Genomic DNA, 18,673 nt, shown 5'->3' with positions numbered 1-18,673 from the left:
GTCACCCCCCACGGAAGGGGGCAAAGGGTGCCACTTGAGGGGTCCTTCCACCCCGAAGCATTCCTAATCTGAGTCCTAGGTCTGCACTCTCTGGCAGTGAGCTCTGTTTACCAAAGCGTTGAAGCTTGAACTTTCTCCCATTGTAAAAAACAGAGTCGCCATTGGGGTTGAACAGAGGCGGAGGCAGTCCTTTCCGCTTGGCATGGTGTTCTAGGAGGAAGCTTGGGAGCACCTGATCCCGCCACCTGAAGGGCCCTGACCTGGAGAGATGTGAGAGGAAACAATGGAAGGTGCAGGTCCTAGAGAACATGCTCCTTGGAGCTGCAGGTGCCCAGTGGCGGGAGTAGGGGGAGACAGGTTTGGGCCCTGGTTCCCCAACCCAGGATGCAGGCCTCTAAGAAGGGAGCTGTGGCTTCACTCTGCCTCCCGTCCCTGCATCCTTGCCCTGGGTCAGGCCCTCTCACAGGCAGTACGACTGGGAGAGCCCACAGCGAGCTCCGAAGCCAGACAGGAGCCGGTTTTCGAGGTCAATGACAGTGGTTCCAATCTTATCATCAGGTGAGAACAGGTCAAAGTCATACAGCTGGACCTCCAGGTCCTTCTCCAGAGGGATGGTACAACTCAGCTCGAACATCCTGCGGGGAGGGGGATGCAGACCCTGGCCCATGTCACCTACATGCCACCCATCCAGCATCTCGGCTGGGGGCTTCTGTTCCACCTCCTTGTTTGGTCCTGATGACTGGGGAGCAGAGCCTGCTGTGGCTGTTGTCTGCCAGTACCATCCCACAGTGTGGCTGAAAGTGACTGTCTGCAGGCCTGCTGTGTGGGACTTGGGTCCCTTTCCAGTCAGAGCATGTGAGGGGTGGTTAGGGCAGGTTGCCCGCCCGTTCATCTTCCATTTTTAGTGTGTGAGACACTGCAATAGCAACCCGGTGGCGAGGAGGGAATGCAGGAATTCCTTGCTTCTGGAGCTTGCTTCCAGCATGGTATGGATGGGAGTGGAGAAGGGGCTGGGTGAGTTGGGATGCTCACATGCCAAAGATAGGGTCCAGGGTGTTGGCCTGGTACTTGTCCCGGCTGCCAAGCTTAGTTTCCCCCAGTTTCAGGATCACATAAGGGTCACACTGGGGGAGAGGCATAAGAAAGGGGAGGCTAGGACATGGAGTCAGTCCAGGTTGGTCAAGGAGGACGGGAGTGGGGCAGAATGACCCTTGGCACCAGACAGCCTGTGGGGAGGTGACAGTGTCAACAGCCTGAGGGAGCTCCAGGACATCGGGTTCAGGGCCAGGTATGGGAGCTGCCTGGGCTGTGTGGGCCAGGAGGTGGGCATAGGGCAAGGGCTGCTTGTTACCAGGCCATTGTAGTCTTGGGGCTGCAGGTTGATGGCTCGCACCACGTATACCCGCACTACGCACTGCTGAGGGAAGTCCTCCTTCTTGGGCCAAACTGAGAGCTGGCGGGGTGGCTTGGGGGCCTCTGGGTTCTCAGGAAGGGGATAGACACGGAAAAGGCCCTGTGTGTCGGTGGAGATTGGTGTTGGCAGCTGGCTCTGTAGAACCCTCCAGGAGCTTCCCTGCTTCGAGCTCGCGAGAGAGTGGTAGGAGGATGCAGGGATAGTAGACCACAAGGACAGGTAGAGAGGCAGGTGTGGCAGAAATGCTGTAGAGGGACCCCTGTGCAGGAGGGTGCTGGGCAAGGAGCTGCTTGCAAGGAGGTTCCCAGTCTGCTGATGTGAACCCTATCCCACCCATCCCCTTCAGGTTTGAACTCATTCTCGAAGGTTCTTGGGCTTCAGGAGACTGGGCTGAAGCTGGGAGCGAGAAGGCCCTTGTCCTCCTTGTGTGTGGGAGGTCACCATGAACCACCACATAGGCCAGTCTATGCTCCCCCACTCCCAAAACTTTTTTGAGCCCTTCCTGCCCCCTTCTACAGGGAGCATATAGAGGCAGGGCTTTTATCTCCTCTGGGACAGGAGGGCAGGAGGAGATGGCAGCTAAGCCAGGCCAGACACCCACCTTGAACTCCCCTACCACGGGGCTGTCCACCTTGGGTGATTCCTGGTAGAGTTTGAAGGTCTGGCAGAAATCCTGCAGGCCTTGGAAGGCTGGCACCGCCTCTAGCTCACAGTCGTATACCTGCAGGAGGGCGTGGGGGACCCAGGCTGCTGGGGAGTGGGCCTGGGCTTGACCAGAAGGGACCATTCTGGGATCTGGATTGAGGAACCACCAACTCCCAGGCCTTGTCCCTTGGCATCTGCCCAATCAAGTGGCCCCACGGTCCATACTGCCTGCCGTGGCTGGGGCAGTCCTGGTTCCCACACAGGTTTGGCTGAAGGAGGTATGGACTGGAGTCTTGGGGTGACAGTGAGGAACCCCCCACCTTGGTAATGCCCAGAGGATTCGGGGCTATGTGTGCTGGCCTTCTCGGGAGATTTAATTCCATGTTAGCAGCCTCCCTCCTGGGGCCTCCAAACCTTCAGGGCATGGTAGTCTCTATCCTTGTGCTTCGGGGACTTATCATCTCCTGTGGCCCAGAACAACTTGCTCCACCAGTCCACCTCATGTTCGTACTCATCCTGGCCGGGAAGAGGGGCTGCTGGCCTTCCTCTGCCCAGGCTCATGCTGCCCCCACCTCCCGGGCTGCCTGGACTTGCTCCTGGTTCCCCAGTGCTGAGCCCACATCACCTCGGTTTTGCTGAACTTGAACCAGAATTTTTCAAAGAGATAACCTAGGAGCTAAGAAAAGAGAGCAGTGAGTGAGGTGTGGCCTGGCGTCCCCCAACCTACACTCTACCCTGACCCTGAGGAGAGGGTGCAGGCCAGGACTGACCTCACACAGGCCTCTTCATTCAGGCCTTTGGACGGACATGGGATTGGGGCGTGAAGGGCAAGCCCAGTTCTTAGTTCTTAGCTCACAGCTTCAGACAGAACTCAGGACTCAGAAATGCCCAACCCCAGTCCCCACCTCAGACCTACTGAAACAATCTGCTTTTGCCGTAGATGCCCTAAGGGTGCCCGTGTGTTCACATGTGACAAGGGTTGCTCTAGGCAGTAGTCCCAAACCCAAAGACATTGGAATGATCTGGATTGGTGGGGAGAGGGCGGAGAGGGGGAATGCTTGGAAAAAATTGCCGATGCCCAAGTGCTGTCCACAGCAATTCCGATGCAGTTGGTCAGTGGCCTGGGTCGCAGGATTTAAAACTCGACTTGGATGGGTAGCTAGGCTTCACGCCAGGAGGATCTCAGAAGCCTTCAGGGACCAGGGCTGTTCCCTAGAGATGGTGTGACCTCAAGCCCTTGCTCACCTGGTGCTTGTTCACAGACAGCTCTGTGTGGAAAAAGTGCAACTGTGAATCTCAGGAGCATGCAAAGGAGTACTGGCTTGGTGGCAAGGCCTGGGGAAGGGCCAGGAGGAAGGGCATACTTGGAAGCCGTGGGGGCACGTAGTCCAAGGCCCAGGGGTCGCAGAAGTAGGGCTGCAGGGAGTCAATGTTGGCCTGACCCACCACGGCCTGCTGGCCAAAGTCCCGGTCATCTACCACCTTCAACACGAGCGGCAGCGCGTAGGCCGCCTCCGTCGGCATGAACTGCAGCCAGGGGAGTTCTCTGTGAGGCCTCCCCAGAGGAGTGGCTGCCCAGCCCTAGCCTCGCCCGGGCCTTCTTACCACTGTGAGGAAGAGGACTGACTGGGTGAAGTTGGGGTTACTCGGGAAGTCCTTGATGGGTTCTGTCTGCAGGGTTTCTTCCCAGCACTCCACCAGCAGCTGTGGGGCATGCACCTCCTTCATGTTGCGGAGGCCCCAGGTCAGGATCTGCCAGGATAGGCGAGCCGGCAGCCCCTCTGTGAGGGGTCCTGGCCCAGATAGGCTGTGCTAGCAGTGCAGTGTCTCAGGGAGCACACAGTGCTCATTCGTCCTCAAGGCCAGGACCTGCCCCCCTGCCCCCTTCTTCTACGGGGAAGTTACCATTGGCCACATACTGCCCATCACTGACCTCCACTGCTCCTTAGGAGTGGGTGTGCATGTATTGTCCTTCCTTACCTGCGGCCCTGTCTGGCCTCTCACCTGTTCTCTCAGAAGTGATTTCCTGATGCTGGCTGCCTCGAAGGCCCACAGGAACGGGAGTACCCCAAACTTCTTGGGTGTCCCTAAGGCCATCTAGCTCACTGCTGACTTGTCTGTCATACAACCCCATGGCTGTTCAGTGACCTGGCACCCTGTGATCTCACTCTAAACTGGTAGATGCTGCCCCCCCCCCCCCCGGAAATGTCCAGGTCCTTACTCCTGAGGGGCCGGAGCGGGGGCCAGCTGGGGCACTTGACCCTGGGGAAGAACCCAGTGCCAGTGGGGCCTGACCAGTTTTTTTCTCTGCCAGATTCGTGGCTCCCATGTGGGGACCTCCGTGCTACTCTCAAAGGAGAGGTGAGACACATGCTGGCCTTGGAAGTCAGGCAGTCCTTGCCCATATCCTGGCTCTGCCACTTAGCCCGTGTCACTGTCTCAGAGCCTCTGTGCTGCAGAGCAGCATCACTCATGCTGAAGCCCCTGGTCTGCTCCCCACTGCAGGGAAGTACAGAGATAATGTACTGTGTTCTCTGAGTGCTACTGCTGTCCCCTGTCCTGTCTCCTTCCACTTCAACTCAGATCCTTTTGGGGTCCAAACTTTGGATCAGGTGGTCAGCAGAGAGCTCCATGGCTCTGGGTGAGAGGCTTACTCCCTGCCCACCCTCCCCTCCCCGCACCTGCGTCACCTCGATCATCATTTTCCTTAGCATGGGCTGCATGCTCTTGGGGAGTGTGAAGACCCCATTCTTCCAGGGAAGACTTAAGATTGGCAGCTTCCTTCTGAGACTCTGAGGGATAAGGTGGGAGAGCAGGGATCATGAGGCCCCCTCGGGCTAGTCCTGCTACCTGCCACCCTCAACTCAAGCAGGTTTTTCAGAAGGCTCCTCTGAGGAGGCCCCAGATGTGGGCAGATGCTGGCAGGCAAGCTGGAGTGGGTCTTTCCTGGGGATGGAGTAGGGACTCTGTGGGGACTTATGGCAGGGGGCATGGGGCAGGGTGGGGGCACTGATCATTGCGCTCCCCAGCCGGCTGTCTCTCCCAGTACCTCAGTCTCCAGGATCAGCTCACAGGACGCCAGGATCTCGCCCTCTTCCTCTCCCAACTCTTTTGCAAGGGGGTGCCACCTCATGGGGGGCAGGATCCTGTGCTGGACATCTAGCCAGACCATTGGGGACCACATACTCCGTCCCCACAAGCTCTCATTGCCCTGGAAGGGGAGGTTGCAGAACACGGGGGGCCCAGCTGGTGGATCCTGGCTCCTCCCAGGACCCTGTGGGTCTGGGATAAGAGCTTGCATTTATGCCCACATGGTGCCCTGTGAGTCCAGCCTGGGTGTTCTGCCCGAAAGTAAAAACTCACCACTGTGCCCAGCCCAGCCACCTTACCTGGCTGTCCCGCTGCCACAGTTCCAAGACCACGAGTGGCGGGCTCTTTTTGGTGTCTTGAGGGTTCTCGTACAACAGGAGGTGCTGAAAGACAAGCGTCTGCGCCCATGTGGGGGCTGCAGAGCTCCTGAGGCTTTGGGTACACTGGCTGTGATGCAGGAAGACCAGGCGAACGAAGGGCCCTGCAGGTGGGGGCATGGTGTCAAGCTGAGCTGTCAAGTGAGGCTTTCTTCTCTGGCTGCTGCTGCCACTGGACCAGGTACCTGGGCGGGCCTAGGCTGGGCATCCCAGCCACTATCAGAAAGCTACAGACACATAGGGTAGAGAGCCAGAGGAAAAGGGCCGTTTGGTCCTACCATATCTGTGTCACACTGCCATGGTTAGGCCTGGGCAGCACACAGCCAGCCAGCTGGTGGCCCCTCAGAAGGAGCTCTGGGGACCAGGCACATGCGGTCACCTTGCCACAGTACCAAGTGGCCTTAGCACTGGGGACGTCGCATAGCCCTCTCAATGGAGGTACTGGTGCCCAGAGGACACTGCCCTGGCTGAGCCCATCATGCAGCAACCTGGCTCCTTACACAGTACCACAAACAGGACAGGGTCTTCCCTCATGGGGCCAGAAGTCACTAGTCTTACCCACCCTCATCTTCTGTCCAACATAAGAAACAGATGGTTCCCAAGGTGTCACCCTCTCTTGCCTCCATGTCTTATAAATGCTATGCCAGCAAACTTCCCTCTTCAAGGACCGGCTAAGTGGCCCCATGGGGTGACACCTCCCTAACTCCCCTTCTTGATTCCACAGCCCTGGGGACACATAAGAACAGCCTTGTATTCCTCGTTTTTGTGTCTTTTCCCCAATCCAGGGCCATGAGCTCTTGGGGGAGTGGGTGTGCATGTTTGTCACCCTCTTTCTTGCCACACTCTTTGTACCGCAGGTGGCCACATCAAGGGGCCCCTGGGAGAGAAAGGTGCCTGCCACCTACCTTGGAACACCTGGGTCTGACTGACTGCCAGATTCCGGGCCTGGTAGATGTAGCAGAAAAGCTGGTAGTAGTGAGGCTCTGGGTGAGAGTGGGGCTAGTCCATCACTGCCCCCAGGACCTCTGCCCTCCCCATCCCTGCCTGCAGGTGCAGGGCCTCCAGACACCCAGGCCGACTCTCAATTGAGTGCTCACTGTCAAAGATGCAGTAGATGAGAGGCAGGTGGGGCGGCTGGGTGTCCTCTGCAGCAGACCTCCAGGAGTCTGTCTCTTCCGTCTCAGCCTGCTGATTCAAGTCCTCACGCTGTGCCTGGGACAATCTTCCCTAAGGCTCCTGGGAGCCCAGGCACAGCCACCCTCCAAAGCCTAAGGATGTGGATCTGGGGCCCAGGCACCCCCAACCCAGGCATCTCCGCTGCCTGCCATGCCCAGCTTGGCCCGGGGTCCCCAAAGTGGGATACAGGGGGAGTTGCCTGCCGCTTAGGCTTTACCAAGGACCCCTCCAGGAGGAATATGGGCGCAGTGCCCTCGGCTTCGTCGGGGGCCAGTCTGCGGTGCCAGCAGCGGCGGCGGAACCGGCTCTGAGGCTGAGGGCCCAGGTGGAACTTGGAGCCCATGGTGCCGTACTCCCAGCCCTCCTCCTCCTGGGCCAGGCCGCGGTGCTGCTGAGGGTGGAGAGCACGGTCACCCTCCCAGCATGGCCCGGGTGGGCCCCCCTGCAGTCCCGTCAGGGCCCTGTCCAGGCACCCTCACCAGCTGCAGGAAGGACAGCGTCTCCTCCTCCGGGCCCAGCTGCCTGCGGTCCCGGCAGCGCACACGCGCCCAACGCCGGCGGCGGCAGGAATAGTAGACCTTCTCAACTGGGTTCCAGACTTGCGGCAGGCCTGAGGGCAACATCCCCACGCCGTACTCCCAGCCTGCAGGGGAGGGCCACTGTGGGTGCCTAGTGCCCAGGCTGGGAGCTGGGACAGGCCTGAGAGGGGCCCCAGACAACAGGCTATGGGGAAAGCATGTTTTTCTGCATCCGGGTCTCTCTGGCCCTGGAAGGTATGGCCTCCCTGTGCCACCTTACAATGAGGAAGATGAGACTCAGAGAGGTCATGTGACCTGCACAAGGTCACACAGCCCATGGCCCCTCGCCGAAGCCCCCTGGGGTGACTGTAGGCTGCAGGACCAGATCCATGTTCAGGTGCTCAAGAGACACAACCTGCCCTGCCTTAGAATTGGGGCCCACAGCTGTGGACAGGGGGTCAGCCCCACTCTCCAGAGGCTGGGGGACCCGCACATTCAGGCCCAGCCCCCATGAGCTAGGCTGCTTTCAGGCTGTGGGGGTGTCAGATGCCGGCAGCTCCAGGCCGTCTGCCTGCAGCCTGTAAGCAGAGGACTGACCGTCATTGTCCACTGCATGGTTCAGCTCCACGGTCCAGTTCTTCTTCACGTGCCAGCCTTGGGGGCACTTCACATTCTCCCGGGCCTCCACGGGCTGTCCGTCCTGTGGGTAGACAGAGGGGTTGGGCAGAGGGGCGTTGGAGCTAGGAAGCCGCCTCCACTCATCCCCATGTCCACTCGCCCATCGTACCCCAGGCCTCCCACCCTCAGGGACAGACATAGCTGGTCTGATGCCACCCACATAGCCACCTAACATGCTTTTGCCAACTTGCCTTTCCAAACTGCGAATAGACATATTTTTAAAAGGAAACTTTGTATGACCACTAACGGTGGAAAATCAGTATCCCTGCCCATAAACAGGAACCAATGAGGGTAATGACAATAGTGAAAACAAGGTCATGCACTGGCCGTCACTTGGTTGCTGCTGCCAGCCCAAGCCCAGGGTCCCGGTCCTCACCCAAGAGGGGAGCCCAGCAGGCATGTGAGGAGCTAGGCCCACACTGTCGCATACAGCAGCCACCAGCTTCCTGGGGCCACTTTCATTTACATTAATTAAAATGAAACTCAAGGTTCAGTTCTTCAGCCTCATGAGGGCCACATTTCACATACTCAGTGGACAGTGCGGATGGATGGACAGTGTTTCAATCATCACAGAACATTCTGGTGGACGGCGCTGCTTAGACCAGCCCCAAACCCTTTGAAAGGGAAGCCCACCCTTTCAAGGTCTTGGGAAGGAGACACAGCCCACTGTCCTGTTCCTTGCCATGTGACTGAGGGCCTCTCTACCTGCCACCATCAGTGCTCGCCCAGGGTCCAAGCAGCAGGTAGAGCAGAGCTCAGATGGTGACCCCTGGTCCAGAGTTCTTTCCACTGGGACAAGCCAGTGCATTGTCCCCTCATCCCCTGAGGTAGCCCCATCCTCTGCTCACCACATCTGTGTTGGGGGTAGCTGCTGGCACCCACGCCCCCTTGGTGTCACGGTGCTGGTTCTCGTATACCTCCTCCAGCACCTGGCTTTTGTTGATATCCGTGTCCAGGAGGAGTCTGGGGGAAGTGAGACCTGAGTTCCCAGCACCTCCCCCAGAACTTTCAGGCCCCTGGGTTCTCCTCTCCTGGCCGAGGTCTCCCTCACCAGACAGGCCCACCTGGTCTGGGCGGCGGGCCAGGCATGCAGGGTGGGTTGGTGGGCAGGCCCTCATTTGGGCACTTGGCCCTGGGACCAGGCTCCAGTGGCTGTGTGCCCGCCTGTCTGGTCTGCCGCTAACCGGCTCCCAGCTAAAAAGAGGTGTTGCCTCCAGGGCTGCGTGTCTAGGGCACCCAGGCTCCAGGTCCTGCAGCCCAGCCTTACCTCATCTGAGGCTCTACTGTCCACTGTCCCTGCCAGTGCCATCCCAGGGGTGCCTTGAAATCCTCCTTGGGGAGAGCCTTGCGCCCCAGGACGTCAGAGAAGTTGGGGCAGCGGTACAGCCCCTGCTGCCCCCACTGGCCTTTATACTTGGCCTGGTTCTCATACTGGGATGGGGTGGGGGGAGGAGGGAGAGGGAGGCTGTCACTGGGACAGCATAGAGCCTAATGGTGCCTCAGTGTGGCCTGTCGCCTGTGCCACTGCTGACCATGGGGACCCCGGTCCTACCCTATCACTGGCCACCTCTTTGCCACCCCTGGGCCTGCCTTCCACATCTCCCTGCTGGGTGTGTAGTCCCTGAATCCCCTCCATCTCAGAGTCTGCAAGCCCTAGGCACAGGCTGGTACGTGTGTTACATATCCACCCGTAACACTTAACTTAGGAACCATGAAAATGTGTTTTAACTTAGTGAATTACAAAGCCTGAGACTCAAAACCTATTTCCTTTCTGCTATCACAGCCTTCTTCTGAGCCCTGCCCCCACCTACCTTCCCTGAGTTCTAGAGCCGATCTAGCAGGACATCACTCACCCCCTGGGTTTCTGGCTCTGTGGGAAGTGCCTCCTAGCCTGTCCCTCTGACTGTCCCAGGCCACCCCCTTCTGAGACCTCTACACTGGCCTGAAGGAGCCAGCTGGGGTCTGTGGGAGTCTTAGGCCTGTTGGTGAAGGACAAGGCCTCAGCAAGTCAGATCCTTGCTCACCTCACATTCTCTGAACTGGGAGAGACTCCCCCATTAATCTCCACCAGGAAAAGAGTGACCAACCCAGGGGAATTGCTCTGCTGATTCTCCTATCACCACAGGGCTATGGCTTGTCAACCAGGGACCTGAACTGGTGGTGGCTGAGGTTTCTCTAGTGTCTGCTGCCTCTCTCTCGCGCTCAGACCCCTTTCCCAATTCCACATTCCCCAGTCATGTCTTTCTCCATGTTGGGCCATTGCAGCTCCCCACCTTTTGTCCCCTCCAGGCCACTTACCGTCTCTGCGTACACAACCACCTCGCCCTGGTGGAGCAGCTGCAGTTCTGTGCTGTCTGTGATGTTGCCCAGCCACATGCAGACCCGGAGGTGGGCCGGGAGGGTGTCCTTCTGTCCTTCACCCTCTGGGTACTGAGCCAGAGGCAGATCAACCCCATGGGGGTGCAGGTCCCCCAGGGGCAGGAGCGCAGGTGAGGGAGGGGCGCACACACCTATCCCTTCACCTGGAGCCCCAGGAGCAGGAGCCTCACATTACGCTCGGTTAGCACTTGGTGGTAGCTGGACCCCATGCTCACAGAGGGCTGGTGGAGCTGGGGGAGAGGCAGCACTACCTAGGAGGCCCGCCAGGCTCCATGGAAGAGTAGCAATGGCAGTGACAGTGACAATGATCCTAGTGATCACTGATTGCCTGCTCACTGTGCCAGGCATGGTGCTAAGTGCCAAATGTTTAGCGTATGCTCTGACCGTCACACACTATTGTGAGCTGGGTGTCATTGTCACCAGGCCCACTTTACAGAAGAGCAGCCTGAGGCTGGGCATAGCCAGGAGCTGGCCCAGGGTCATACAAGCCAGTGCGTGGTACAGCCAGGGTTCAGGAGTCAGTGCTTCTTGCAAGATGAGGAGGACTCAGCAATGGGAAGGGTCCCTCCACCATGGTGGGAGGGCCAAGGTCAGACAGGTGTTGGGGTGGGGAGCCTAGTGTGCCCTGACTATTGACAGTATGAGGTCTGAGAGGGCTGATGAGAAGGGGTGGCTGGAGCCAAGCCAAGGAGGTCGAACCTTCTCCAGGTGGCAGTGGGAAGCCAGGGCTGTGCCCTCACCTGTCTCTGGGGGAGAGGGCTAGAAGCAGGAAACTTTTGTCAGGGCTTGAGGTGGGGGTGGTGTTGTCAGCCTTATTTATAGCTTGTTTATGATATAATGGGCTGGTGCCCAAACCTTATAAGCATTCGATATTTTGGATTGCAGTCGATTGTGTCCAGGGGAGAGGTGACAAGGGACTGGACCAAGTGTGGCATGAGGGTGGCAGAGGTGGTAAATCTGAGAACATGGACTTGGCCTCAGCCCCATGCTGTTGGTCACAGTCCCCGCCTTCCCCTGGTGACTGTTTATACCGCAATTCACAGGTAAAGGGCCCTGGAAGGAGGCAGTGGGCAGGCCCTTGGGAAGGCCCCTGGAGGCCTCTCCCCCACCAAGGCTTCTCCCTGGGCTATATCTCTGGGCCTCCCCTCCCGCAGACTGGACAGCCACTTTGCACCTGCAGGAGGAGAGTCTGTGTCTTCCCACAGAACTGGCCGCAATGCAGGGCCCCCGTCCGGGAGAACAAGATGCTGTGGGCTGGCACCTGTGCATAAGCCACTCGCTGCTCCTTAGCCATCAGCCAAATCATCACGTCAGGGAGGCTCACCTGGGGCTGCCAAGGTGGGAGGGTCAGGTCTGCATGCAGCTCCATGGCCTGCTCCCAGCCGGTGCATCCAGCACTCACCTCAGGAAGCACAGCGTTGAGGCGGAACAGCCAGCCCTCCACGGTGGCCACCATTTCCCTGGGCTGCGCTTCCTTGGCCTTTTGGGCCAGTTCCTTCAGGAGATAGCTGCGGAGCTGCCACCTCTTCTTGTCCAGGTTTGTGGCTTTGGGCTCATTGGTCATGCAGGGCAGAGAGCGCCTGTGGCCAGGACCAGGAAGGGATGGGGGGCTGGGCCATCTCTCACCCTGCCTTAGGCCAGTGTGCCCTTCCCAGATTCAAGATCCAGCTCGTACCCTGCCAGCCTAACCTGAGGAGCCCTTCTTACCCATTCTAAGGAAGCCCACTTGGTGGGCCTGGCCCCCAACATCTCATCCATCCCTCTCTTACCCTCCCAACCCCTGCATGAGCCAGTGCACAAGGACTTCCTTGTGGGGACGGGTGGGAGCCAGCCAAACCCTGGCAGGCAGCAGTGGGGACTCAAGTGGGGTGTGGGCTGGCGGAGGCCTTACAAGTTTTCCAGAATAGTCAGAGCCCTGGAGAGGAGCAGCAGTGGGAAGGGGCAGCCGGAAAGTGCAGGGCTTGTCTGAATAACAGGGAGGGGCTTGGTTTGGTGTGAACATCATGCGTGGGTATGGGGACAGCAGGGATAATGCTAGGGCGGGAGTCAGGGCCATTTTCTGCAAATCCTAATGGGAAAGGAGAAGCAGCTTTGTTGCTTGGGAGAGGTTGGAGGAAGTGGGGGGTGGGAGTAGGAAAGAGCACGTCCAGCTCCTACTTGCAGTCCTCCACCAGCTCCCTCAGCAGTTTCTCCCACTGGGGGAGCAGGGCAGGGTCCCTCAGGTTCCTCATGGATTTCAGGGTGTCCAGGTTGGCTTTCTGCCAAACAGGAGAGAAATGGCAGGTGAGCTTGTGACACCGGGGGAAGGCTACAGGCTGGTTGACACAAGACATTTTCGGCTAGGACTTGGGGACCTTTGAAGGGTAACCCAGGGATGCCAGTTTAAAGTTGCCCCATAGCCTTGCATGACAAGGATCCCATGCTCCTCCCCTCCCACCCAGCTGAAGAAATGGGTGGTCAGCAGCAGCCAGGAAGGAGTGGGACATGGAAGAGTATGGATACTGACCCTGGGCTTTCCTTCCATGTTTCAGGAGGTCACACCTCAGGTGGAGACACCAGGTGGCTCTCCTGCCTAAAACTGTGCAGGGGCTTCCCTCCTTGACAGACACCTGTAGACCTTTTGTGATCTGACTCCTCCCTGCTTCTCTGGCCTTATTTCCACATCACCTATGGCTTTGCACATTTTTTCGTTCTCTGCACCCTACCATGCCCCCAACAAATTCTACATTATTCAAGACTATGCTCAAATGTCACCTCCTTTCAAACACCTCCTTGACTGTCTGTCCTCTCTCCATCTCACCATCCAGTTTCTTCCCTGACAGCTCTTAGTACCTATATGTCCAATGCAGCACTCACTGCACTGCCTAGTAACTATGTGCATCTCTGACTTTTCAAATGGTGAGGACAGGGGCTGTGTCTGGTGCTTCTGTCCCAATTGGCGTGGAAGGCATGAGCGAGCCTAGTGGCCAGTTTCCTCTGTGGCTCATTTTCCCAAGTCCCCTGCTGGTGATCTGGGTCTCACCCTGTCCCCCACCCCGTACCACTCACCAGGCGGTCCCGAGTGAAGTGGAGGAGATTCAGGCAGTTCATGCGGAAGCTGACATCCTCCCAGTAAGAGGTCACAGCCACCACTGGTTTGGTGTTGTACCAGGGCACGTAATGGTAGATGTTCCCTAAGACATAGAGATCCGTGGGGGGTGTCTAAGGGACTCTGGAAGGTCTCCCCTCACAGCAGCCCTCAGAGGACCTTCCCTGAGCTACTTCATCCCTCCAGGATGCCTTCTGCTAATAATCCTCACTGGACCCCTCCTGCCAGAGGGTGAGCTGGGACCAATGGAGAATATATGCTCTTTGATGCCCGCAGCTGGTTTTATGGAACATTCATTGTACTCGGTGTGTCACACCACCTTTCAAAGTTCCAAGTTTACAGGTGGGAATATCCAGGCAACTGGTGGCACTGGCGGGTAGTCCTAACATGGATATCTAGCTCCAGAGCCCCATGCCCTTACCCACTGGCGAGCTGCCAATGCAAGAGGCATGCCTCGAGGTGGGTCTCCCCTCTTTGTGGTCTGAGAGGCAAAGAGTAGTGGGCCCTGGGCTCAGGAGAAGGCTGAAGTTTGGCTGTGGGGTGGGCAGCCATCTAAAACAGAGGTCCTGCCAATGTGGAGGAGTGGGGTCACAGGCAAGAATGGATAAAACCCGCGATGGTGTCCCTTATTGAAATGATGGAATGGGAGGGATCCCGTTTCTGAGGTGCATTGCTGAGTTGATGTAAAAGGAATAAACCCACAGAAGCCCAAAATAAAAAGCAGAAAGCGTGAGGCAAGTGGAAGGCTGACTTTTGTCTTGAGTTTCTGTGAAAGAATACAATCCGTTTTGTTATAAGCCACCCAGTTTGTGGCACTTTGTTGCTGCAGCCCTGGCAAACTAATACTCCACGCATAGCTGGCACTCCTAAACCTAACCCTCCATCAATGAGAAGTAACCTACCACACAGAGGAAGACCGTGATGAAATGTGCCTTTCTCCAGCGTGCCTCTGGGGAGGGGGAGAGGAAAATTTCCCCAAAATTTGTAACCACAAGTGAGACCTCATGCAGATTGTATTCTGCATTCATGCCACTGCGAGGTCTGCATAAAATGTAAAGTCGTGTCTGGGTGGTAGTGCTCCAGGTGACTGGAGGAAGCAAAGACAAACCCCCTCTGGGACGTGAAACTTTATTCAAGTCCCAAAGGATTCCACAGATAAAGTTTGAAGAAGACAAACAGCTTAGAACCAACACACACCCTCTAACCCAGCAATTCCACTCCTAGGTCTGCACTCAACAGAATGGCACGGGTAGAAAGAGGTTCACAGCAGCGCCATTCGGAGTAGGCCCAAATTGGAAACTGCTAAAATCTCCCTCACAAGTAGAAGGGTTAAATCAATTATGGTGTATTTGCACAATGGAATACTACACAGCAATGAAGACAAATAAGCTCCAACTACACCCAATGTTATCTAGGCCTTTGAATGCATTTCATGAATAAAATGATGAGCAAATGATGCCAGGCACAAGAGAATACATACTATAGGATTTCTTTTATATAAAGTTAAAAGCCGGACAAAATGAATTGGAGGCTAGGAGGGTGACTGCTCTTGGTGGGGCTGGGGGTGGGGAGCTCAAGGGGCCTCTGGGACGTCGAGACTCTTTCATGGTCTGAATATCGTTACATGGATATGTTTGCTTCATGATAATTCACTGGGCTGGAAAGTTTAATTTGTGTACTTTTCCATAATTATGTTACATTCAAATCAAAAAGGTCACTTAAGAATTTCAATAGTGAAGGCAAAAATACATGAAATACAGTGTGTTGAATGGTGGGAAAAACTATGTATAGGGAAGAATAGTGCAGGAGGAGGACAAGAAACTGCCAAAAAATTTTAAATGAAATGGCTAAGGCTTTTTCTAGAAGAAATAATGCAGAATACAGCCCAGAGAGATGAAAAAATATGGAAGAGAGATTTTAAAACAGGAAAAATAAAATGAGAAGTTCTACAAAGGACAGAGTGAATTCAAGAAGGTGATACAAGAGATGAGGGAAAGAGGTAATTTTCAAAGGGAAAATATCTTACGATTTTCCAGAATTGTCAGAAGACAGAAGCTTCAGACCTTGGCGCTGAGGGAATGATAAACAAGCACTGGGGCTGTCAGATATGGGTATGGGGATACAAGATGGCAATTTTCTTCCTCTACTCTTAGATGGCATACAAAAACAACAAGAAGACAGATATAATCTGAAAACTCAAAATACACCTCAGGACTGCCAAAAGCAACTAAGATTGCCGTAGGAGTCCTAAGAGCTGACGTACAGAAGTCACCTCTGGGGACATGAAGAGCAAGGCAGACAGCTGGGAGCCCAGCTTGACAGGAGCCGAGTGCAGAAAGTGCTAGCAAAAATACACTCCAGGACAAACTCAAGACTCAGATGAGGAAATGTGAGCCGGCAAAACTCAGAAAACAAGTAAAAGAAAAAACAAAAGCCTCACAAGAAGGCAGAGTGTAGAAAAAGAAACCCAGGGAGATTAGACCCTGTGGACAACGCAGTGAGAGGCATAGAAATAAGAAAAGTGACCAAACAAAGCAGAAATAGAGTCAAACAGGGTCAGGGAGAAAATGACAGCTATAGAAGAAAACCAAGGAAAATCGTGAAACCCATAAACACAGCCCCTAAGTAGAAAACAGAAAACCTATACCATGGAACAGGGTATTTTAAAATATAATTTGAGAAAACTCACATGCAAAAAGGATTTTTTTTAACAGTTGTGCTTGAAAAATGGATATCTACATGCAAATTAATTCAAATTGGATCATAGAGCTAAATGTAAGAACTAAAACTATAAACTTTCTAGAAGAAAAAATAGGAGAAAGACTTCATAACCTTGGGTCAAGAGGAGTTCTTAGACATGACATCATGAAAGAAAAAAAAAATGGATTTCATCCAAATTAAATATATTAGTGCTTCGAAAGAACCATTCAGAAAATGAAAAAACAAGCCACAGACTATTTACTTGCAAATCATAAAGAACCCTTACAACTCAATAACAAGAATACAAACAACCCAATTTAAAAATAGGCAAAAGATTTGTATAGACACATCACCAAAGAAGATATATGAATGGCCACCAAGCCCACAAAAAGATCCTCAGGATCTTTATTTATTAGGGAAATGCAAAGTAAAGCCACAGTAAGCCACACACCCGCTATAATAGATATAATAAAAACAAGACAGCAACAACAGGTGAGGATGTGAAGATATTGGAATGGAAAATGGTGCAGGCACTTTAGAAAATTAAAAATTCATTCTACTGGACTTCTAAGTATCTCCTCAAGACAAAAGAAAGCAGATGTCCACACAAAGACTTTACACAAACGTTCATAGCACCTTCATGCATAAAAGTGTGGAAGTAAAAACGATGTTCATCAACCGATGAGCGGATTAACAAATGATGAAGGATACATCATAGAATAGAATACAATTTGGCAATAAAAAAGAATGGAGTGCTGACATATGTTACACCATGGATAAAACTCAAGACATTCTGCCAAGTGAAAGAAGCCAGAAGGGAAAGACCCATCATTGTATGATTCCATCTATATAAAATGTCCAGGAACAGTAAACCTATAGAGACTGACGTAGACCAGTAGTTGCCTGGGCCAGGGATGGGATAGGAGAATGACCACAGCAAGCAAGAGAGATCTCTTGGTGATACGTCTAAACTGGGGTGGGGGTTGGGGAGGCATGGTGCTGGCAGTCCAACTCTGTAAATTTACTAAAAATCACTGACTTGTACAAAACAAGTAATTTTATGAAATGTAAATTATACCACTAAATAATTGCTAACAACAGCCACAAAAGACTTGTATCTACATATTGAAAGAGTACACCATGTGCCAAATATGACCTAGAAGGATCAAAACTTAGGGAAGTTTTTTTATGACACACATCTGCAAAAGATTGTTTCAGAAACAGGTCAATAAGAAAAATACAGCCAGATGGAATAATGAATAAAAGATATCAACGGGCTTTTTACAGATGAGGGAAAAAAATGTTTGTAAACACATGAAAAAAAGATCTTAGAAGATGCCATTTAACTCCACCAGATTGGCAAAAATTAAAAGGCCGAGGCCGACATTGAGTACTACGCTGATGAAAGTGTAATTGCGTATCGTTACTTGCTTCGAATTTCTTTTCCACTCTTGGGTGTATAATTTAGAGGCAATCTTGCTCTTGTGACCAGAAGACATGCACAAGAATGTTTATAACAAAATTATTATAGTAGGAAAAAAAGGTATAACCTAAATATCTACATGTACCACATAATTAGAAGTGAGTCCTACCAAACTCTCAAGGAATGTTGTAATCACACATGGGATACACACAGAAATGAAAATGAACTTTAGCTATGAATGCCTATATATATATATATATATATATATATATATATATATATATATATAAATTAATATTGAGCGAAAGACACAAAAACAGATGAATACAGAATGAAGGTCCTACCGACATAAAATGCAACGACAGTATGCTCTTTAGGGCTGCACACATAGGTAGTAAAAATTAAAAAGAAAAGTGAGGGTGTGATGATCATAAGAGTCAGGATCGTGGTATTGTTCGGGTTCATAGATCTGGAAAGCTCTGACGATTTTCTCTCTTTTTAAGCTGAGTGGTGAGCTCATGGGTACTCCTTTTTCTTTAAACTACATGCACGTAGTATATACTTTCCATATATGTATTTCATAATTTAAAGCAGTAGAACATTATGCTAAATGAAAGAAGCCAGTTGCCCAGGATCACATATTGTATGATCCCATGTATACAAAAGGTCCAGAAGAGGAAATCCTATAGAGACAGAAACTAGATTAGTGATCACCTAAAGTTGAGAAGATGGGGGAGAATAGAAAGAGACTTCTGGTAGGCACAGTGTTTCTTTTTGAAGTGATGAAAATCTTCTACAATTGACCATGGTGATGGTTGCACAATTCTGTGAATATACTAAAAACCACTGAATTCTCTGCTCTACATGAATGAATTGTATGGTATTGTGAATTATTGTTCAATAAAGCTGTTTTTTAAAACACAGGTAGAGAAGAGGGATGCCCAAAAGGTTCTCAATGGGCGACGTGGTGGCAAAACTGATTGACGTGGAGAGGAAGGCCACGTTCCTCCAGGGCAATGGGTCTCAAACTTCAGCCTGAATCACCTGGATGGCTTGTTGAATCATGTATTGCTGTGGATGGAGAGGGGCTTGCCCAGGGTTTCTGATTCTGCAGGAGCTCTGGGTGGGGCCGAGAATGCACATTTCTCAGGTCCCTGGCGGTACTGATACTGCCTGGGGGCTGCA

At 53.4% G+C, this 18,673-nt stretch overlaps 1 protein-coding gene across 1 annotated transcript in view; it reads right to left on the bottom strand.

The window, feature by feature from the left end:
* Positions 1-18,673, bottom strand: part of FER1L5 (fer-1 like family member 5) — a 42,649-nt gene that overhangs the window by 3,677 nt on the left and 20,299 nt on the right. The window contains exons 20-44 of the mRNA XM_036225056.1: positions 13,326-13,450; positions 12,435-12,535; positions 11,680-11,857; positions 11,452-11,607; positions 10,197-10,328; positions 9,166-9,329; positions 8,747-8,861; positions 7,818-7,920; positions 7,182-7,345; positions 6,920-7,090; positions 6,624-6,732; positions 6,432-6,509; positions 5,449-5,630; positions 5,094-5,270; positions 4,750-4,851; positions 3,665-3,811; positions 3,424-3,586; positions 3,305-3,327; positions 2,685-2,735; positions 2,474-2,575; positions 2,016-2,135; positions 1,352-1,513; positions 1,033-1,124; positions 465-635; positions 112-260 (exon numbers count right to left, since the gene is read on the bottom strand). Coding sequence (XP_036080949.1) covers positions 112-260; positions 465-635; positions 1,033-1,124; positions 1,352-1,513; positions 2,016-2,135; positions 2,474-2,575; positions 2,685-2,735; positions 3,305-3,327; positions 3,424-3,586; positions 3,665-3,811; positions 4,750-4,851; positions 5,094-5,270; positions 5,449-5,630; positions 6,432-6,509; positions 6,624-6,732; positions 6,920-7,090; positions 7,182-7,345; positions 7,818-7,920; positions 8,747-8,861; positions 9,166-9,329; positions 10,197-10,328; positions 11,452-11,607; positions 11,680-11,857; positions 12,435-12,535; positions 13,326-13,450 — 3,237 coding nt within the window. The remainder of the gene's footprint in view (positions 1-111; positions 261-464; positions 636-1,032; positions 1,125-1,351; positions 1,514-2,015; positions 2,136-2,473; positions 2,576-2,684; positions 2,736-3,304; positions 3,328-3,423; positions 3,587-3,664; positions 3,812-4,749; positions 4,852-5,093; positions 5,271-5,448; positions 5,631-6,431; positions 6,510-6,623; positions 6,733-6,919; positions 7,091-7,181; positions 7,346-7,817; positions 7,921-8,746; positions 8,862-9,165; positions 9,330-10,196; positions 10,329-11,451; positions 11,608-11,679; positions 11,858-12,434; positions 12,536-13,325; positions 13,451-18,673) is intronic.

The sequence above is a fragment of the Rousettus aegyptiacus genome, unplaced genomic scaffold (assembly GCF_014176215.1).
Source record: "Rousettus aegyptiacus isolate mRouAeg1 unplaced genomic scaffold, mRouAeg1.p scaffold_m13_p_7, whole genome shotgun sequence".
Taxonomy (NCBI): Eukaryota; Metazoa; Chordata; class Mammalia; order Chiroptera; family Pteropodidae; genus Rousettus; species Rousettus aegyptiacus.
This window is presented reverse-complemented; position numbering and strand designations above follow the sequence as displayed.